We start from the raw sequence: 22,740 nt of genomic DNA on the forward strand, positions 1-22,740 counted from the left end.
GTTGGTACTGGAACACGCTGGCTTACACGTCGATCCAGAGCATCCCAAACATGCTCAATGGGTGACATGTCTGGTGAGTATTCAGGCCATGAAAGAACTGGGACATTTTCAGCATCCAGGAATTGTGTACAGATCCTTGCGACATGGGGCTGCGCATTATCATGCTGAAACATGAGGTGATGGTGGTGGATGAATGGGGCGACAATGGGCCTCAGGATCTCGTCACGGAACGTCTGTGCATTCAAATTGCCATTGATAAAATGCAATTGTGTTCGTTGTCTGTAGCTTATGCCTGCCCATACCATAACCCCACCATCACCATGGGGCACACTGTTTACATTGTTGACGTCAGCAAACCGCTCGCCAACACGACACCATCTGCCCTGTACAGTTGAAACCGGGATTCATCCGTAAAGAGCACATTTCTCCAGCATGCCAGTGGCCATCGAAGTTGAGCATTTGCCCACTGAAGTCTGTTACGACGCCGAACTTCAGTCAGGTCAAGACCCTGGTGAAGATGACAAGCACGCAGCTAATCTTCTCTGAGACGGTTACCCACAGTTTCATCAGCTTTCCGGGTGGCTGGTCTCAGATGATCCTGCAGATGAAGAAGCCGGATGTGGAGGTCCTGGACTGGAGTGGTTACACGTGGTCTGCAGTTGTGAGGCAGGTTGGACGTACTGCCAAATTCTCTAAAACAACGTTGGAGGCAGCTTATGGTAGAGACATGAACATTAAATTATCTGGCAACAGCTCTAGTGGACATTCCTGCAATCAATATGCCAATTGCTCCCTAACAGTGATAGAAATGCTCACTAACAGTGATATAAACAAATTTGTGTACATCATTTGAGAGAAATACGCTTTTTGTGTGTATGGAACATTTCTGGGATCTTTTACTTCAGCTCATGAAATCAACACTTTACATGTTGCGTTTATACAGTGCATTCGGAAAGTATTCAGACCCGTTTTGTTAAGTTATAGCCTTATTCTAAAATTGATTAAATTGTTTTCCCCCCCTCAATCTACACACAATACTTCATAATGAAAAGCAAAAACAGGGTATTGCAAATGTATTAAAAATAAAGAACTGAAATATCATTTACCTAAGTATTCAGACCCTTTACTCAGTACTTTGTTGAAGCACATTTGGCAGGGATTACAGCCTCAAGTCTTCTTGGGTATGACGCTACAAGCTTGACACACTTGTATTTGAGGAGTTTCTCCCATTCTTTGCAGATCCTCTCAAGCTTCAGGTTGGATGGGGAGCTTCGCTGCACAGCTATTTTCGATTGGGTTCAACTCCGGGCTCTGCCTGGACCATTCAAGGACATTGAGACTTGTCCCGAAGCCACTCCTGAGTTGTCTTGGCTGTGTGCTTAGGATAGTTGTACTGTTGAAAGGTGAACCTTTGCCCCAGTCTGAGGTCCTGAGCACTCTGGAGCAGGTTTTCATCAGGGATTTTTCTGTACTTTGGTCTGTTTATCTTTCCCTCGATCCTGACTAGTCTCCCAGTCCCTGCTGCTGAAAACATCCCCACAGCATGATGCTGCCACCACCATACTTTACCATAGGGATGGTGTCAGGTTTCCCCCAGATGTGACGCTTGGCATTCAGGCCAAATAGTTCAATTTTTGTTTCATATGACCAGAAAATCTTGTTTCTCATGGTCTGGAGAGTCCTTTAGGTGCCTTTTGGCAAACTCCAAGTGGGCTGTCATGTGCCTTTTACTGAGGAGTGGCTTCCGTCTAGCCACTCTACCATAAAGGCCTGATTGGAGTGCTGCAGAGATAGTTGTCCTTCGAGAAAGTTCTCACATCTCCACAGAGCCACTCTGGAGAGCTGTCAGTGACCATCGGGTTCTTGGGTACCTCCCTGACAAAGGCCCTTCTCCACCGATTGCTCAGTTTGGCCAGGCGGGCCAGCTCTAGGAAGAGTCTTGGTGGTTCCACTCTTCTTCCATTGAAGAATGACGGAGGCCACTGTGTTCTTGGGGACCTTCAATGCTTGAGACATTTTTTGGTACCCTTGCCCAGATCTGTGCCTTGACACAATCCTGTCTCAGAGCTCTACGGACAATTCCTTCGACCTCATGGCTTGGTTTTTGCTCTGACATGCACTGTCAACTGTGGGACCTTTATATAGACAGGTATGTGCCTTTCCAAATCATGTCCTGGACCTGCTGTTTTCGACTCTCTTCCGCACCTGCTGTCTCTAACTATGAATGCTTGGCTATGAAAAGCCAACTGAAAAGCCAACTGGCACCCTCTACAACCACTGTGATTATTATTTGACCCTGCTGTCCATCTATGAACTTTTGAACATCTTGGCCATGTAGTGTTATAATCTCAACCCGGCACAGCCAGAAGAGGACTGGCCACCCCTGGTTCCTCTCTAGGTTTCTGCCTTTCTAGGGAGTTTTTCCTAGCCACCATGCTTCTACATCTGCATTGCTTGCTGTTTGGGGTTTTAGGCTGGGTTTGTGTATAGCACTTTGTGATATCGGCTGATGTAAAAAGGGCTTTATAAATAAATTTGATTGGACATCAATCACATGAATTTACCACAAGTGGACTCCAAGTTGTAGAAACTTATCAAGGATGATTAATGGAAACAGGATGCACCTGAGCTCAGTTTTGACTCATAGCAAAGGTCTGAATACTTATATAAATTTGCTAACAATTCTAAACCTCTTTTCGCTTGGTCATTATGGGGAATTGCGTGTATATGGAGGGAATTTAAAATCAATTTTATAATAAGGCTATAGAAAAAGTCAAGGGGTCTGAATACTTTCCGAAAACACTTTTTGTTCAGTAAATTTTCAAATAAACAATTAAGGTCAATTATACTTTTCTTGTGATAAGTAAATTCTATTTTCTTGCCTTCACTACATGACACAAGCTGAACTGGTTTAGCATATACGTCAAAATATTAAAATATAGTTGCAACTTGCAAGCAGCAGTACAGGGTTCTTTTCAGACAAGCATAACACTTACCATAAAGCTCCCTGCAATGGGAACTGCCAAACACTACTTAGGCATAGTTAGAGCATGATTACAACTTTGCATGTCAAACAATCATAATGTATAGATCTGAAAAGTGTCATGCTTTTGCAAGACAGATAATGTCTTTGTGGTTATTTGTGCTTGCAAGTAGACTGGCACGATACCTAGGATCCTTTCAGTCTCATTTTTTATTTTGGTCAGCAAATATGTCGCCAAATCCAGTAGGTTGTAAAATGCTACCTTTGACCAGAATCTGTTATAAAAATGTTTCCCATATATTAGTATTACAATATATATACATACTACAATAACAATCAGAACAACTGGTTGGCTAGATGGTCTACTATTGTGAGTTTAGATATGGTAATGATACAGTAACAATGACACGTAAAGTAATGAGACCATCGCAACCTCATGAGAAATTCCAATTACTATTTTATTAAATTCCAATTAAATATCCTGAACTTCAGTGGGAACACAGCTGCATATTTCAATAGATTAATTTTCAGTGTTAAAATCCCAACATTTCTTTCAAAATGCATAAGCAACTTCCAACAAGCCTCTTCCTCCGTTAAAATAATTTGTGTCAAAATAATTCAGAGCAAGATTATTTAAAAAGCATGTATGTCCACATTCGGGAAATTTAAAAAAAATTCTGCTTAATCTCTAGCACAACATCAACATATGTGAAAATGGGGCGTTTCTATGTTTGTGGTTTAAAAAAAAAACAGAGGAAGTGTCCAATTAGTAGCTAATGGCAAGTCATTTGTTAATCACACCATGCATTGAAAATATTCCTCTTTTTTTTTTACAACAAATCAAACTAGCAATTTTCACATGTTGATGTTGCGGTGGTGCTGGAGATTATGAATATGAAGTTGAGAAATTGTCCTTTAAGCCTGGAATGTTTAAAATGTTTCCAAAATTGCTTACAGACAATCAAGTTGAAAAGAAGTAAACCCCTCCCAAAGAAAAATCACTGTACATAAAGGGTAAAAAAACAACCAACTACAAAAGTGAAATGTTCTGAGTTGGCAAACCTACAATGTGACACTATACCACCTGCAATTAGTCTGCCATCCAGCATTATTTTTTAAAGTCCCAACACTAATAAAAAAACGAAACCATAATTGCGTTTGCTTAAAAACACTTTATGACCACTGCACAACAGAACAATCCTCCATATTTAGCTGTGTTGTGCTAAAACCCTGTACCAATAATTACAAAATTGTTGATAAAAATATTCCTCTGTTAAGGTAATGGAGGTTTTAGGGAAAACATGAGACTTGGGGGCCATACAAGGCAGGGGATTGGATGGACGGGAGCAGTGCTACTCAGTCTTCTCTTCTGGAGTCTCTACCTGTTAGACGACAAAAGAGCCATTCACTGTGAGACACTGAGAATCTTGAATGATTAATGCTTTTAGATGGATTTGCCTCCAGAAATAGTAAGATACAACAACTAACTAAAAACATCAACCTTCAAGATAATATTTAAAGTAAAAATAATTGGTAATAGAAAAGAGACCGTGTATCACTAATATGGCATGACATACTTCATCTGTCTTGATCTCGCCATTTTCAGTCTGGGTCTCCTCTTTAGGCTCCTCGACCGCTGCTGCCTTCGCCTTCTTCTTGTTATTTACTTTTTCTTTCTGTGGGGTCAATTTACATGCATATATGTCAAATTTTCTCTGCCTGGCACCTCCAAATCATGAAATTGTCTAAACATTTCATATAGAAATGTGACAGAAAGAGAACAATGACATATTAAACACATGATAGGCATAATTATACTTAATCATGTAAATTAGTAGATATTGAAGGCAGGTAAATATTACCTTAGCTGGCTTTTTTGGATTTGGTGATGGTTTTGAAGGTACTGGTTTCTGAAAAATACAGAAGACTATATTGGTTGTCAAAGCAATGACTTGCATACCATGAAACAGGACAAAAAACACAGATAAAATTGTGCTTCTGCCCTTTATCAAGAATCACAATTCCAAAAGGAAGCTTTAAAGAAAAGAAAAAGGAAAGAAAAGAATTTACTCACTGATGACAACCGTGCAGATCTCCTTGAAGGCTAATGTAACGAAAAATAACCATACTACTCAAAGGTGTGTGACGACAACATTTCTAAAATAATTGAATGAGGATGCTTGATGTATTTTCATAATGCAGACAATTGAATATTTCCCTATTTTAAGAATGCATTATCTTTTAACTATTGGGAGTATTTTCTGTTTTTTTGCGACCAAATAATTTGATAAAATTACCAGTGATCACTATTGAGGATTTTAATCATGGTGAAGATTACAACCTGTAGCCTATTCAACAAGGGTGATATTCAAGTGTGTGTATATAACTTACCTCCTCCTTGACATCGCCATCAGCTCCCTGCAAAATTGATGAAAAATAAATTATTTATGATAGATAAGCATGCTTTTGTTTCCCAACATAATATCGCTGAATATTTACCTATTGTCTAAAATGAGTAACTGCAAGTTGACAAACTTACTTAGCCCCTTGCAAACATAGGCAATAGCCTACACTTTGCCCATACAGACCGCCTCTACTCATTCTAGACAAGCGCTTCAAATTCTATGCGTTGAAAAGCAGAAGAAGTTGCACCATTACTTTTTTTCAGTGGGGCATTAGTCTTCATCGGTTTTCGCCAAATGTATAAGGGGGAGGGGCAGAATCAATTGTGTTCCGCCATCTGGTGATAAGGGGCAATAGCACCCATTTAACGCGATGAACAAAGAAATCATTCAAATAATTAATATTTGCGACGGTCTTAAAATGAAATTATCGAGGAAAAAAAATGAAAATTAAGTAAAAACTATACCCCCCTCAATGCAGATTTACACGATCTAACTGTCAAAAGGCATCCGTTTTGTTTCGCTGTGTTCGAGATGGATGGGATGGGAACTGCAAAGCATGGCTGCTTGTGGTTTCAATAGCATGGAGATCCCGTATGGCTTCAAACAAGATTGTTTACGCCTCTAAATAAATCGCTAAAAACATTCTAAATTCTGGAAAATATGGCGATATTTGCAAACCAAAAAAATCTAATAATTATTTCAAATTGTTTTTTTTACAAGAGTTAACATACATTCCTATGGCAGATTTGTATTAAATATCCGTTGCCTCGAAGGCTTCATAATATCAGACTGATTTATACGGCCAAAAAGTATATCCGCATACTAATCTAAGCTCTACATACCTTTCTCTTGGGCATGTTGGAATGTAGGTTCTCTTCTTTAATGAAACTAAAGAGCTATATTTTGTGATTGAGTTCACAGTTTGCAGAGAGTGGCGTTCTCTTATTACTAATACTGTAGTAAACATATAGCACATTCAACCCAGTGGTTGGATGGGGGTGGGGATAGGTGCGGTTAAATGGTGACTGATGTTATGCTTGGCCAATCAAAGGATGGCATAAGGTGTCCCCAAAAATAAATATTTTTAACGTAGTTAATTTACGCGCCAAATTCCTAGTGAACGTGAATGATGTATTCATGTTTTGTAACAGTATCCACTGACTGGCGCATGAAAATAAACAATAACATACGTTATAATGTTGTAATTGTGCAAGCATTCGTGCGCTTAACCAGTGTTGTAGTATTCGAGACCACATATTGAGTGTCTCGGTCTTGGACAATGAGGACACGTAATTTCTTCCCGAGACCAGCCGAGTAAAAACGGAATTATCAGCGTCTATTCAACCAGCGCATAAACCGCTTCGCCAGGCCTAATATATACACTCCTTTCTTGAAACGTTAATATCTTAACAGCCTTTATCTATTATAGACATGTTTGCGCTGTGGCGAACCTATAGGCCTTCAGTGTGTGACAGGTTCGTGATTCTGTTAGGACAGCAACCGTAACACCAGCGCACTCAAGTAGGATAGTTCACTTTTTGTAAAGGGCCAGTGTTGTAGTGGAGGGTATACGCAGCAGGTATAAACCTTTTTTTTCCTTCTCCAGTGGGCATTGCTTATACTCACTTCTTAATCCCTATTAATGCGTATCAACGTAGTGTAGGTATACGATTTATCAATTATGTTGTACAAGAGCGAAATCATTCACAAAGTAGCCTACACAATCGCAAAGCACGTAAAATATAGTCACATGCGCGCTGGACACAGCCTAGTTTCTGCGGAATATCATCTGCAGGCAGCAAGAGTATGCAGCTCTCAGCTGGTTTTGGAATGGAGCAGCTGACAGATGAATGACATCGGTAGCAGGTAGGGTACGAAAGACGTTTCAACTTGTGATATCTACCAGTAAATGCTAACTAAAGCAACAATGGGTATGCAAATCAGGTATTGAAAAAGTTTAGTCCAAAGTGTTGGTTAGTAGGCTATTTATGATGCGCAATTGTCATCATGCTTGTTTGCATCAGGGTCTTGGACATGGATGGGCCTGGGTGGACAGAGGCCCACCCACCGGGGAGCCAGGCCCTGACAGGACTACCAGATTGATGTGGATTTCACATTTTTTGTTTGTTTTCCCTCAACAAAAAGTATGATTTTGAGAGCTATGCTAGCCCAACACAGAGCCTAACGTTAGATAGCTGCTAGGAAGATGTCATTTCATGCCATTATAGGAGTGGGTGTTAATGACTTCCCCTCATCTTTTTTTCGGTGGCTATACAAAGCTAGAGATACAGATGTGTCATTTTGTTAGCTAGCAAGAACGACTGGCCATCTACTCCGATTTCAGAGCACTCTCGTGTGTGTGTGCCAGAGCACAGAACTGATGAATTTACGAACATGCAACACCTGCTGAATGACAGGTGTCAGTAAACATTGGGGAAAAAAGTTAATCAAGAAAGTTCTAGATTACATGTGAACAGCCCAACCAGCTCTGCAAGTAAAATGGTCAGTGACGTGTTCTCTCATTTGTGTCTGGAAGTAGCTAGCTTTCCAACTTTAGCCAGTTTGCATGCTTGTCCCAACCAAGCACCCAAGCTGCAGAAAGAAGAAGAGGCTACAGTTCCCCATCGTTTATCAGCGCAATTTTATTGACAAACTAGCTTAAAAAGTTTGAGGGTTTATCTAATGTTCCTTCCATAGATTTGAGCTCATCTTGCTCTGGCTAGCATTAGTTGTTGATGTGTATAACTAAGGGAGAGAGCACCTACTTTTTCATGGTTGTATGATCAATAGGACTGTAAAGTTACCAAACGTAAGAGGACTCCCGTGGTGCTTACATATATCCATTCAGGTTGATTTTGTGGCTTTTGGCGAATGCATTCGGATGATCTAAAGTTACGCTGTTGCAACTGACTGTAAACACATTCCAATTCAAAGTGAATGATGGCAGGCCCATGTGGCAAATGGCTTGTTCGTATAAAGGTCTACTGTACCTCTGATTGGCTATAGCGCACCGGTCTGTGTAGACTCTGGTAGTTTGGTTTTATTCACTGCAGTGTCAATTAATTGTCCAAACGCACAGCTGCTTTTCACTCTATACTGCTATAGAATTTTCACAAATTCCATAATTCCCAAACATTCAAAGAATTTAGGAAAATGACCATATCTAAGTCGTCGGTTGTCAGAAATGTAAGTGTTATTCTTCCTGGAGGTGTATATGAACAGATTAATAAGATTGGCATTTAAAGTGGAACTGACGGCAATGTTTCATACACACACAAGTTATTTTAAAAGAGATGGCTAACAGAAAGCACACTGCAATAATCACAGTTCCACTCACCAGATGATCATTTGAAATCTAATTTATTGTTGAAAGTCATCCTTGAAAAGGGAAAAGCTAACAAATTACCAACAATCCTCTTTGATAACACCCGCTGCAGCCAGTGCAAACCAGCCGACAACAAAAGCTAGCTAGCTAGACCATGGGAAAACTACTGCTCTCTATTGTGACCTGTTGGCCTTAAAGGCAGCATAAGTTACCATACGTTTTTGTAAAAAACGGTCCCACTCATTAAGTCAAAATGTGATTGGTTGATTCCACTGCCACTCCAAATTGTTGCCCTAATACAGTTGAATGGCAGATGCCTTTATCTAGCTTATAGTGGCCTAGCCAATGGCTGACGTAGCTAGCTAGATTTCTCCCCCGGAGACCAGCAAAAGAAAAATCTTGATTGGATCTTTTTTCTTCTTCTTTAGTGTTAACCCTTCCAAACAAATATTGAAGAGATTAAATCAGATCATTGAAAATAATATAATTGTCATTTTATAAATCTTAGCCCTTCTCCGAAGGCGTAGAAGGCCCATTGTTCCCCACTGTGTTTGAGTTAGTAAATTAGTAGATTGGATTTGTCACCCAGCATGCATTTTCTCACTATTCTGAATGTCTAAAGAATTGTTCAAAATGTTCATATTTCAGAACTCTTATTATGGTGGTGATTTGACAAAATTACAATCAAGGTCTTGAATTGGACTCGCATTTTTTCTGGTCTCGGTCTCGCCCCACCTCCGTTCTTCGCCTTAAAATCAGTCTCGAACACAACACTGCTCTTAACATTAAAACATTGGAAGACGGGACCAAATAGAGTCCTACAGTGGAGGTGTCATAATACCCATTAAACCCAGCGGTCAAACAGGGAAATGGTTCCAATCATTTTTACACCGTTCATTTTACCCATAGGGGATTTTAGAAACACTTAAAATAAGGGCTGTTTCGTATAGGCTTACCCTGACATGATGTTTTGATAACCATGTAAATCTCTCTCGGACAAGGTCACATTATTTATTTGGCTCCATTTGCGCTCATATTCAAAAATGCTAATTAGCATCAAAGTAGACATTATGCAAGACTACAAACCTCAGCAGGCTCCTGCAAGTCATGGCTAGCTGAAACCTTTGCTAAACAGGTATTGTGTCAATTTAAAACTTGCACAAGACAGTTAATAGAATTGTCAATTTAAAGCAATTTAGCCAATTAATTTCATTACTACATTTAGCTAACATTAGATAGTTAATCCAGAGATTATTACATTTGCCTCGATTCGGCAGTCTCTTCCAAATCACCGTGGTATTTGTAGTTCTTTATGATAGCGACATTAGCATTTTATTTTTGGAGGGTAAATACAGATGAATATATTGATAAGTCACCTTGTCCACCCTCCAAGGCCTCCCGAGTGGCGCAGCGGTCCAAGGCGTCACTACAGACATGGGTTCAATCCCACGCTGTGTCACAGCCGGCTGTGATCGGGAGACCCATGAGGCGGCGCACAATTGGCCCAGCATCGTCGGGGTAAGGGGAGGGTTTGGCCGGCAGGGATGTCCTTGTCTCATCGCGTCTAGCAATTCATTGTGGCGGGCCAGGCGCCTGCAAACTGACTTCGGTCGCCAGTTGTACAGTGTTTCCTCCGACACATTGATGCGGCTGGCTTCCGGGTTAAGCAAGCAGTGTGCCAAGAATCAGTGCGGCTTGGCAGGGTCGTGTTTCAGAGGACGCATGGCTCTCGACCTTCGCCTCTCCTCGAATCTGTACTGGAGTTGCAGCGATGGGACAAGACTACCAGTTGGATATCATGAAATTGGGGAGAAAAAGGGGTAAAAGTAGGCTTACCTTGGGGTGACGTTTTGATAACCGTGCAATTCCCTCTCGGACAGTGTGAGTTCTCAATATATTTGCATAAATTTACTCCCAAACTAAAAATTCTAGTTAGCAACAGTTAAGACCTCAGCAAGACTACAAATTCATCGCTAGCCAACACTGTCAGCTACCGTTCACCAGCGCGATCCGATAACTTCTTACGTCTCCTTTGTCTTAGCTAGCCATTGACTACACTTTAGCTAGTTAGCAGAGCAATAGATACAAATATATTTGTTTTACTTGGCCTAGATAATTGTTTGTACAATATGTCCATTTCAGACATCAGGGTATTTTTCAAGGATGAGCATAAGAGCATTAAAAGGGGAGAAGACCACTATAAGTCTGGCCAAGTGGAGAAGTGCAGCTATAGTTAGGGGTAACTTACCGGTTTGGTCAGGGCCAGCACGAGGGATACATTTTATCCTGTGTCGGTGAGTGTAGTAATTAAGTTAAGTTACAGCTGTCAACATTCTACAAAGAGCCACTTAATTATCATCAATTATATAATCATTAACCACATTACCCCAGATATCAGACTGTGATGAGTATCTGGATCTTCCTCTCTTCTGCCATGGTGGATGAGTCTGGATCTTCCTCATCTGTGATGGTGGATGAGCTACCTTTTCTTGTAAATACAGGGCCATTTCTCAATGGAAAATGGTAGCTGCAGACCCGAGTGTCACTGGGGTGCCAGTCCACCTGTCTGAAAGACCACTAAAATGGTAACATTATATTTAAATACCATAACCCCAGACTTGACTAACCCCAGACTTGACATCTAAAAAACGACTATGTGGATGGGATAGAGGAATTACCTGGAATGAGAGAGTAGAGAATTACTTTATTAATCCCAATTTGGGAAATTGTTTTATCACAGCATGCATCATCACTGACAGAACAGGCAACAATGACAAACATGATACTTTTTTTTTTAAACATTTTTTAAAACACATTAAGACAAAGGCACATGCACCAACCATAGTATCCTTAAAATAATAATCTGGTTCAAGTGCTGTTTTCTATCCTACTCTGAGGAAAACAAACAACATTTTCCAAAACAGTTAGTCCATTACACTCATTAAAAAGCCTCATGGCTGTGGGTAAAAAATGACCATCTAAACCTCTGTGGAACATCTGGGCAGGATGGACCTGCTACTGAAGCTGCTCCTGTGTTGCATTAGAATGCTGTGGAGTGGGTGTGTGTCATTGTCCATGATCATGTGTGTTTTTACATGCAGCCTTTTTATGAAAATGTCTTGCATTGATTCCAGGCTGCAGCCAATTGTAGCACTGGCTATAATGATTTTGTCAAGCTTGTTTAATTCTTCCTTAGCTAAATTCCAGCACACAATTGCATAGGTCACTACACTCGTGATGACACTGCTATAGAACATAAAAAGTATTTTGTCACATACATAAAGATATCCAAGCTTCCTTAAAAAGTACAGTCTGGAATGGGGCTTTTTTTTTTTTAATTGACACTGAGAATTCTCCTTCCAGTTCAGTTTGTTGTCCACTATTACACCCAAGTACTTATAAAAGAGAGTCAACAGTGGCAGTCTCTTCCCTAAAATCTACCACTAGCTCCTTGGTCTTCAGTCCAGTCAGGTCCAAAAAAATTGGCCTCACACCATTTCACAAAGGACTCTTATATCCCTGTGATGAGCATTGTCTCCTCACATGGCACAGCTTACTATAGCAGAGTCAGAGAATTTCTGTAAGTGGCTCAGTTCATTGTTGTGTGTGAAGTCATTTGTGTAAAGGGGAAACAGAAAAGGTGACAGTACCGTCACCTGCGCTGCTTCCGTGTTTGTACATATCCGATCTGATACTGCCTGATTCAGTCTTACGAACTGTGGTCTATTGGTCAGGTAGTTCACAATCCATTTGAGTGTGTTGATTTACGTGAATGTCCTTTATCTGTTGGGCCATCAGGTGGGGTTGTATGGTATTGAAAGCACCGGAGAGGTGGAAGAACATTGTTCTGACCACACAGCCAGGTTTCTTCATTTGCTCACATACGCTGTGGAGGAGATCGAGCAGAGCATCTTCAACATCAGTTTTTGGGTGGTAGGCAAATTGCAAAGGATCCAGATAGGCTGCCACCTCAACTCTGAATACGGGTATTAAACCCCGCCCAAAGGTTTTCATGACTTGTGATGTCAAAGCCACTGGATGCTCAACTAGATAATCAGGACAGTCTAGGCTATTGCATGAGCTATACGGCTGTACTCATGATTCTAATTCTCAAGAGGAAAGTTAAAACCCTCAGCCGGAGGACCGTCTGAAAGGGCCTGACGTGCAGGGATGGAACATAAGGACTTTCGGTAGGGGCCAGCAGACCACAATTTCTACTAGCCTGGGTAACATTCAGGTCCTAAATCTGTGGCATGCAATGTTTGTAAAGGCACAATTTCACTGCTGTGTCAGGCTAGTTTTCTACTAGCCCAGTCTGAAAAGTACTAGCCTCGGGCTAGCTTCATTTCCATCCCTGCTGACATTTAAAAGACTTCACATGTCATTTGATTAGTTATGTACAAAAGATGCACTAGTGGAACAAAACAGTTGTGTTTTGTAAGGGGACAACATTAAGCCCACAAGTCCTTTGTGCGCTAGCTAGCCAACTTCAGCTAATGTAGATAGCTAACGTTAGCCTACCAGGCGATATTTAGTTAGCTAGATAACATTAGCTCACAGTTCGTGTAAACATACAAAAGTATGTGGTGACATGATAACTAGCATTGCCATTGTGCCGGCCCAACGTTAGCTAGCAAGTCTTACTACACAAACGGTAAATTACCTACCTAACTAGTTCACGAAATACTCGTCAATAAAAAGGTCACAACAGTCATTATGCTAGCCTATGCTGGTTTTCTTTTTACTTGTAAGGACCGGCGGTTATCTAGCTAATTTTCACAAGTGCCTAGTTAACCACAGATCTTAAACCTGACCAAAATAGCTTTTTAGCAGCTAGTAAACACGGCTTACCATAACACACGGATCCAGCGACGCCTCTCGATTAGAGGTTGGAAAACGATCAAATGCACGTGTGTTTATCGGGGTAAAGTTAGTGTGGTTACAATCAGGTAACTTACATAGCACAGATTTGTATTTTTAAATGTAACCTTGAACCTTTTTCAAGAATCATCCTTGCTTCTGATCGACGGAGATACCTAAATTAGCTAGTTCGCTACAAAGGCAGAGGGTAATTCAAAAATTCTATGTTAGCTAGCTAATTTGGAAAATGCTAACAAGAATACACACGAGAAACTAAAAAGGCTATCATATCTACGCTACTTGTTATCGTTACTTTTCTGAGTTCGCATGGAGAAATGTTGCCGCGTTCAATGCAACTGGAAACTCGGAAATCTGGCTTCCGATTTAAGCGCTTTCAAGACGATCGGGAACTTTGAAAAATAATAACGATCTCTGACCGATTTGAACGGTCATTCAACTCGGGAACTCGGGCTTCTTTCTAGAGCTCCGACCTGAAGATCACTGACGTCATGATTTGACCTCGTGTTTTCCGAGTTCCCTGTTGTTGTTTTGAACAAGGCATGATAACCATGTAAATCTCTCTAGGACAAGGTGACTTATCAATTTATTTGGCTCCATTTGCTCTCATATTGGAAAATGCTAATTAGCATCAAAGTAGACATTATGCAAGACTACAAATCCCTGCAAGCCATCTCTAGCTGAAACCTTTGCTAAACAGGTATTGTGTCAATTTAAAACTTGCACAAGACAGTTCACAGAATTGTACATTTAAATACATTTTGCCAATTTATTCATTGAGGGATGTCTAAGCTTGCAAGATGTTTAGTTCTGTATGATAGCCACATTAGCACCTAATGGGCATTTCGTTTACAGGCGAATATTGATAAAAGTTACCTTGTCCGAGAGAGACTTGCACGGTTATCAAAACGCCTCGCTAGGGGAAGCCTACATGAAACACAGACCTTATATGAAGTAGTTCTAAAATCTCCGACTCTCAACCGAATGGTTAAAAAACGATTGGAACCATTTCCGAGTTTTGCCGCTAGGTTTCATGGGTATTATGACTCATACTGTGGTACTCAATAACGCTGCCAAATACCCTATGAAAGTCCCGCCTACTTTCTGTTGCAGATTCGGTAGTGTTTTTGAACGAGTTTCACATTTCTATAATCAAATTCATTAAAACGTGGTCATTTACGATATTTGTAAAATTATATTCGTGGATTAATTCGTGGACCTGATGCCTTTAATGAAGGTTTTCGATTGCGTTTTCAAAATCGAAATCCTTCGTGAAAGCCATTGGGTGTAAATTAATCCACGAATATGAATATCATGTTACATATATCTTAAATGACCATATTTTCATGAATTTGATTATATAAGCATGACGCCCATGCAAAAACAGTTTTACACCAGGAAGTAGTGGGGACGTTCATAGGGTATAATCACCCGGATTTTTCATAGGCTTATTCTCTTTTCAGACAGTATATTGCGTTGTGTAGTTAGAAGGTTATGAGCCTATTACTATATTTTCCTTATGTCTGAGCACATCTATTAGCTTTATTTCAATTATTTGAATTGAAATTCTTGAAAAATATGTGAGGAGCATTTATTACTTATTTATAAGGAGAACAAAATATTAACATAGTCAAATGCATTTGAAAATGCATTTAGAAAGCACTACAATATATAGTTTGAAGTGTTCCTAGTTGTTTTCAGAGATCTGATTTCCATCTGTTGTTACAGTGTTAGAGAGAGAGCGAGAGAGAGAGAAAAAGAGAGAGAGCGAGAGAGAGATCATTTGGAGACGTTGGTGCTCTGCTCACTTGGGTTTTGGGGAGTGAACCAAACAGCCATGGTTATAAAAGTCTTTATAGCATCATCCTCTGGATCGACAGCGGTAAGAAATCTTGAGTATTGAGTAAGCCTTATAGCATATTGACTGTTTATGTTCATTTTCTTGGCAAATTCAAAGTATTTGCATTAGGTGTTTCTGGCTCATACAAATGAGCTATTGTGTTGTAGCTGCGCAGATTCTATCAAATTAAATGTATTAAACTCAATGGACATGAACTTGCTTTTAAAAATTCTGCAAGTTGTGCATGGGATGTCCCGAGCAATAGAGTAGAAGCTGTGACTGACAGCTGCACAAATACATTAGATTCTATAGGTTTCTCATTTTTTTATTTTACCTTTATTTAACTAGGCAAGTCAGTTAAGAACAAATTCTTATTTTCAATGATGGCCTAGGAACAGTGGGTTAACTGCCTTGTTCAGGGGCAGAACGACAGATTTGTACCTTGTCAGCTCGGGGATTTGAACTTGCAACTAGTCCAACACTCTAACCACTAGGCTACCCTGCCGCCCCATGCATGACAATGCATAGGCTATTGTAATGAACCTAAAACAATGATTTGATAAAGAGGGCCTTCAATTTGGGAGATATTGATTTATTATATGACTATTATTCTATTAATTTGTATATATTGTTAATTTAGTATTAACACAAAACTATGATTGTATTGTATCTAAAATGCATTTACAGCACAGTATAACATCGGAAGAGGATACATAATCACATATTCATTGTCTGTAAGAATAGCAGTCTCTTACTCCTGCTCAACCCCCTCTGTGTAGGACGGTTTTTATGAGTGAGCATGCAGACAAGAATGTTTAGGTAAAGCACTTGGTTAAACAGATCAGATTTTTTCAAGCAACTGTTTTCGTCCAAATGGCCTTGTGGTGAGGGTGAGGGGTCAAACTTAACTAGACTCTACCATCAGATGTTGACTCCCCCACCACAACCTTCCTCCATTTTCCTGTTTCCTGTGTGCCACCACTCCTTCCCTACATACTGCAGAACAACACGCCTAGACTAAAGGACCATTGCCAATGGTGTTCTGTGCCAGAACAGCTGGACAGGATCAGTCTTTGGACATCTGAACTTCATACCTCACCCAATTACATCACTCTCTAAAGAATCAGTCAAAGAGCACAATGGCTACAGAACGACTGCCTCAGCTAACCTCTGAATTATCTGGTCTGAAACAACGGATATTATTGCTTACTGTGAATTTGCAAGTCAAAACCATGACTATACAGAAATGTTGTCTATACAGGATTTTCTAGACAGGCTTCTATGTGCAGTGCAAAGTTTAGACAGAACAGAAGTAGTTGCATGGGAACACTGGGCTCTCCTCCTACTGCCATATTTGGTCTGTGCCTGTCTTCTGAGCTGATCCTGGTTGCACAGAGGCCTTATTGGGTCCGTCTCAGTCCCCAGGCTCTCCTGTAGAATGCAGCCCAGCTGCAGAGGCTCTGCAAAGTGAATAGAGGCTTATCTCCCCATACTCCACCCTTTATCAAAACAATATTATTATTGTATCATTATTACTAGGGATGCACCGATATGGCATTTTTGGCCGATATCCAATATTTTCCTTGCCAAAAAACGATACCGATAACCAATATTTACAATTTTAGCGGTCTTTTAAGCATTCTAGTACAGTTAAATAGTTACACACACACATTACATTTACATTTTAGTCATTTAGCAGACGCTCTTATCCAGAGCGACTTACATTTCATACATTTTTTTTCTGGGCTGGCCCCCCGTGGGAATCGAACCCACAACCCTGGCGTTGCAAACACCATGCTCTACCAACTGAGCTACAGGGAAGGCCACACACATGGACGCAGTGGTCTAAGGCACTGCATCTCAGTGCGAGAGGCATCACTACAGTCCCTGGTTCAGATCCAGGCTCTATCACATCCGGCCGAGATTGGGAGTCCCAAAGGGCGGCGCGCAGCGCTGGCCGGGGTAGGCCGTCATTGTAAATAACAATTTGTTCTTAACTGATTTGCCTAGTTAAATAAAGGTTACACACACACCACACTGACCAAAAAGTTATTTTCTTGGCATTTACATATGTCCCCATTACAAGTAAAACATAATCAAAACCTATTTCTTTCACTTACTTGCTGTGCTGTTTCATTGTTCATTTGTTCAGTCGTTTCATTCTCAACCAGGATTTCATCATACATGTCAAGCAGTAAAGTTTCAGCTCTGTCTGTCCATGGCCTCTCTTCCTCGGTGCGCACTGTCACTGTGTCCGTTTCCATATTGTCCAGCTGTGTATGTAACATTTCACGTAAACCCTGTTTCTTGTCTGCATCGAAGTAGCGGTCCTTGTACCTAGCATTGAGCATAGTGGTGACACAGTAAAGAGGCTCAGAGAGAATGCCACCGAATCGCTTGTTCACAGCCTTGAGTACTTTGCAAGTTTTAACTCCACGGTTTTGTTGAGCAGGCGTTTCAATGCCATGACAGAGGATATCACGTCTGCTGCAGATGCAGTTGATTAGCTTATTTCTCGAGTCAGTTGTTCGAATGGCGCTAGGAGTGTTCATGTTTCTAAGTTTCAAACATGTTCTCAAATGCCATTGAAATGACAGCGCCGGTATGAGAACCAGCACATTCTTGAGCATGCAATACGGCTTTCCTCAGTACGAAATCCTTATCCACCCACTGTGCTGTCAGACTCAGCATGCTCATGGGGCTGACATTGCTGGTCCAAATGTCAGTCGTGAAGCTAATAGCAGTGACGCCCATAGCAAGTAGCTCATAGATGTGCATTGCAACAATACTGTGTAACTCCGGTAGGGCAACATCTGAAAAATGGTGTGTACCGGGGCTTGACCAGTCAGTGAAAGCCTACATCATCCACGACAGAGAACGATTGATTGTCAAGGGCAATGAATTCCATTATCTTGCCGTTAATGGATTTCACCTTTGAATTGTCTCGCTGAAATTTTCTTATTCTTTCAAAATGACTGCTCAACTTGAACTTGTTTAGTTGTTGGAAGTGTGCGCTTAGTATTTTTCTGCTTTTTGACTGGTCAAGCCCCGGTACACACCATGTTCTGTGTAGCACTGTAATTTTGTGGCGTCATTACGTCATCTACCTACGTTCTATAGGTGTGCACGTCAGCTTTGACATCGGTTTTGCACCTCGGCGTTAAACTAGACATCGGGCCGATGTTGCCATTTTTAGCTAATATTGTCCGATTCCGATATGCTCACTGATATACCGTGCATCCCTATTTATTACATTACCTAATTAAATATCTCATCCCCTTTCTGCCTGTAGATTAAGAAGCAGCAGCAAGACATCATGGGTTTCCTAACTGTCAACAAGATTGACTTTAAGGAGTGTGACATCGTAACTAGTGAAGAAAACAGGAAGTGGATGAGGGAGAACGTACCTGAGGACTTCCGACCAATGACGGGGGTCCCCCTGCCTCCACAGATATTTAATGAAGAACATTACTGTGGGGTGAGTGTTGTACTGTACTGACCCCTTCACAGTGAAGTGAAGCTTACTGTCTGAAGCTGATGAGAGGTCAAAGGACAGTATGCTAGCAAATGCATAGTAAAGAAAAGTATGCTTTGATAACCAAAAGTGCCTGGTTTATAGTTTTTCTGTTCAAATTTTACGTAGATATTGCAGCAATATTCTCACAAATTTGTAGCAATTTGTGGCAATTTGTGTAATAATGATAAATAATAATACATTTTATTTTAAGCGCTTTTCACGACATCCAAAGTTACTTTACAAACACAAGAACATCAGCAGGGTAAAAAGCTATAAAATCATGTATTAAAATAAGTAAGAATATGAATATACCTTCGTAATATTAAGGTGCCCCCCTCCTCTTTTTTGCTCAGAACAGCCTCAATTCGTTGGGGCATGGACTCTACAAGGTGTCGAAAGTATTCCACAGGGATGCTGGCCCATGTTGACTCCAATGCTTCCCACAGTTGTGTCAAGTTGGCTGGATGTCCTTGGGGTGGTGGACCATTCTTGATACACATGGGAAACTGTTGAGTGTGAAAAACTCAGCAGGGTTGCAGCTCTTGACACAAACCGGTGTGCCTGGCACCTACTACCATACCCCGTTCAAAGGCACTTACATATTTTGTCTTGCCCATTTACCCTATGAATGGAACACATACACATGCCATGTCTCAATTGTCTCAAGGCTTAAAAATCCTTCTTTAACCTGTCTCCTCCCCTTCATCTACACTGATTGAAGTGGATTTAGCAAGTAACATCAATAAGGGAACATAGCTTTCACCTGGATTCACCTGGTCAGTCTATGTCATGGAAATAGTAGGTACTCATAATGTTTTGTACACTCAGTGTATAAACGTATACTAAACATAAGCACAGACTAACCAGGGAGGTGAACTAGAGTGTCCGGGTAAGCCTGTGTGAAGAGGTGTGGACTTGAATATGTGTATGGATTGTGAAGTTCTGACATGGAGAGGGAGGGAGTTCCAGAGTTGGGGAGCTGCCCTGCTAAAAGCCCGGTGTCGTGTCTTTGGCTATGCCGGATTAAGTGATATGACATGCTAACCTATAAAATTCTTTCTCTAATTAATATTACCTGATTAAGCTAATCATGTAAATGTAATTAACTAGAAAGTCGGGGCACCACGGAAGAACGTTTATAGAGCTGTTATCTTCCAAATAAACTCTTAAAATACTTAGTAATATTTTACATCGATAGCAGTCAATATTAACCCGTATCTTATTTTCAGTCTCATAATGAAAGTTGTAAATTCTTGGCTATCTTCACGAACCCTGGCTAACAAGTTGAATCAGCAATACAAAATTGGGTTTAATTATTTATTTACTAAATACCTAAACTAATCACACAGAATTACAAATGATGTCATACAGAAAACGTCCCGGTGGACGGATCCTGGTTACACAAAGGAAAGGGGGGTTGGGCTTGAATGAAATAGCGGGAAGACTTAGGAACCACAAACAGCCGCTATGCTATCGTAAATACATTATCTTATGCATTCTAAATTACCGCCCATTTGGAAAAGGAAAATGCAATAAATATTTACTCTGAGCTGCGCTTCGGTAGATTGGTCGTAGATGCTGGCCGGGTTGGCCAACAGATCTTCCTGTACTCGGAACAATGTCTCTGGTGGTAAATTGGATACGTGGTGGTATCTTCGTCTGTTTGTTAGAATGGATCCGTCGTCCGTCCTTTCCTAGCCCACGTCGACAGCGGCCGCTGCTAACTCAACGGCTAGGAAGTATCACTTCTGTAGTGAATAAACTCAAAGTTCATACCAGTTCATACCATAGCTCACGCCAAGGTTGGCTTAGTTCTGTTCTTGACATGTGTGTCCTTCTAACGTAGAGGCTGCAGACCTCACGTACTGGAACAACGTGGTTATCTTTTCGTCAAAGGCTTATATAGTAGAGAGGGGGGAAGGATGTGTTTCATCGTTTATAACTCCTCCTCTTCACAGGGGTGGGCCACTGATCAAGCAGGGCACTTTCCTTATGAAAACCCAAATCTCTCATTTGGAAGCTAAAATTACATTTAATCTCCTAACAAACAATTTCAATATCAAACATTTCAATTGCATAACAATTCCATGTTACTCTGATAACTAGAGGGTGTATACTTTCTCAGGTACAGTTTATGTCGTCCTGTCATCAGTCATAATGTCTCAGATGACAATGAGCTGACATCCATACTCATTACGTTATCAAGCATATTTCCAACTGGTTTTATTACCAAAATATGGTTCCTTTCCCCATTTGTTTGATGTTCCCAGACTCTCTATATTTAACAGGACAGCAGTCCTTCAGTAGGGTCAGTAAGAGAGGGGAAGGGAGAAAGGTATTTATGGGGGGGGGTCATAAACCTTACCCACAGGCCAACGTCATGACACCGGTCTCCCATGGAGCGGATCCTGGTTGCAGGGATGCTGAGGAGGCCGGTGTCAGAGGAGCGCAGTGAACAGGTTGGGAGTGTAGGGCTGCAGGAGGCCAGTAAGGTATGTTGGTGCCAGTCCATTGAGTACTTTGTAGGTGAGCATGAGCAACTTGAAGATGATCCTATATTGAACTGGGAGCCAGTGGAGTTTGATGAGGGTGGGGGGGATGTGGTCCCCAGGTTTGGTGTGTGAGGACTCATGCAGCTGAATTTTTAATATGTTGAAGTCTGTCCAGGTGTGATAAAACAAAGGCGTGAATGAGGGTTTCAGCAGCGAGGTCAGTGAGAGAAGATCTGAGTCGTGAGATGTTTTGAGGTGGAAGAAGGCTGAAGGTTCCTGACAGTGGAGTTGGAGTGGATTGTGCAGCTGTCTATTGTCATGTTGAGTTGACCCAGTCTCTTGATGACGGAGTTGAGGTCCATGAGCATGATCTCTGTTGTAATAACCTTCTGAAACATACTAGTGAGACAGCTGCCTTTTGTATTGTCGTTGCAGAATTATGAGGCCTTCTTTGATGCCCGTGAGGAGCATGCAGTGTATGCATTCTTGGGCCTAACAGCCCCTCCAGGCTCCAAGGTAAAGACCAAGACCTTATGGACATACTCAGTCTGTCAAAACCACTCACAGAGGACCATACTCATGTGCAAGTTACCAGTCCATCTATTTTGAATGATTGCTTGTTTCCTCTACTACCATGTATTTCACAGCTCTGTTGCCCAACATTGAGGCAATGACGGATGACCTGCAGGTCCAGACTGTTCTGTTGGCAACTGTACTATATCATTACAATACTTACACAAAATTGTTCTCGTGAAGTTACATACACCTTTTGGTGGAAGCATAATTACAATTGGTCTCAACCCTGGTGTTGTATCATTTTCTTAGCACTGTTTTCATACCGCCCACAGGAAGCAGAGGCCTTGGCTGGACTGGAGCAACAGTAGCCGTATGGTTTTGATTAGCAGACCACAGTGCCCTCTCCTGTCATCCTCCATTCAGCTCTACAGCAGCTTGCCACTGCTCGTCTGGAAAACGTCTTCTCAGACCAATCATAGCGCTTTATTTTGTTGTGAAAGGTAATCAGAATGGTATCAAATTGACCAAATGTTGTGTTTTTTGACAATACCTTTAAAGTGGTGACCTTGTACTGTTACAATAGTCAATGCTGGGCAGTATCCCATGTTCAATATCATATTGAAATCAAGGCAGAATGAGTGCCCAAATACTAGGCATATAGTAGATTATAAAGACATGCTTTGCACATATGAGAATATTTAATTCAATGAGATATTTTTCATGTTTGATAATAAAATAGTGTTACTTTACTACTCAGTCTCTCTTATTCTTACCCACTTTCCTT

At 40.9% G+C, this 22,740-nt stretch overlaps 2 protein-coding genes and 1 long non-coding RNA gene across 7 annotated transcripts; 1 reads left to right on the forward strand and 2 right to left on the reverse strand.

Moving 5' to 3' along the window:
- Positions 1–3,420: 3,420 nt before the first annotated feature.
- Positions 3,421–6,405, reverse strand: LOC115154520 (non-histone chromosomal protein HMG-14A). The gene is made up of 6 exons (XM_029700811.1): positions 6,231–6,405; positions 5,375–5,401; positions 5,058–5,087; positions 4,846–4,893; positions 4,561–4,659; positions 3,421–4,365 (listed from the first exon to the last, which is right to left on the reverse strand). The coding sequence occupies exons 1-6, from the start codon at positions 6,243–6,245 to the stop codon at positions 4,336–4,338; spliced, it is 249 nt and encodes an 82-aa protein (XP_029556671.1). The 5' UTR covers positions 6,246–6,405; the 3' UTR covers positions 3,421–4,335.
- Positions 6,406–6,668: 263 nt separating this feature from the next.
- Positions 6,669–22,705, forward strand: LOC115154519 (SH3 domain-binding glutamic acid-rich-like protein). Of its 5 annotated transcripts, XM_029700805.1 has the most exons (5): positions 15,024–15,171; positions 15,320–15,473; positions 18,724–18,909; positions 21,876–21,956; positions 22,289–22,705. In XM_029700805.1, exons 2-5 carry the CDS (start codon positions 15,429–15,431, stop codon positions 22,322–22,324), a joined length of 348 nt encoding a protein of 115 aa, XP_029556665.1. In that variant the 5' UTR covers positions 15,024–15,171; positions 15,320–15,428; the 3' UTR covers positions 22,325–22,705. The 5 variants fall into 5 exon arrangements, with proteins under 5 accessions (XP_029556668.1, XP_029556669.1, XP_029556670.1 ...); XM_029700808.1 differs by lacking the exons at positions 15,024–15,171; positions 15,320–15,473 and adding an exon at positions 6,669–7,254; XM_029700809.1 differs by lacking the exons at positions 15,024–15,171; positions 15,320–15,473 and adding an exon at positions 12,812–12,903.
- On the reverse strand, positions 11,398–14,984 carry LOC115154521 (uncharacterized). Its single transcript, XR_003867910.1, has 2 exons — positions 13,565–14,984; positions 11,398–12,599 (listed from the first exon to the last, which is right to left on the reverse strand). It is a non-coding gene; the product is annotated as an uncharacterized LOC115154521 (long non-coding RNA).
- Positions 22,706–22,740: the final 35 nt, after the last annotated feature.

This window comes from Salmo trutta, chromosome 19, assembly GCF_901001165.1.
Source record: "Salmo trutta chromosome 19, fSalTru1.1, whole genome shotgun sequence".
NCBI lineage: Eukaryota > Metazoa > Chordata > Actinopteri > Salmoniformes > Salmonidae > Salmo > Salmo trutta.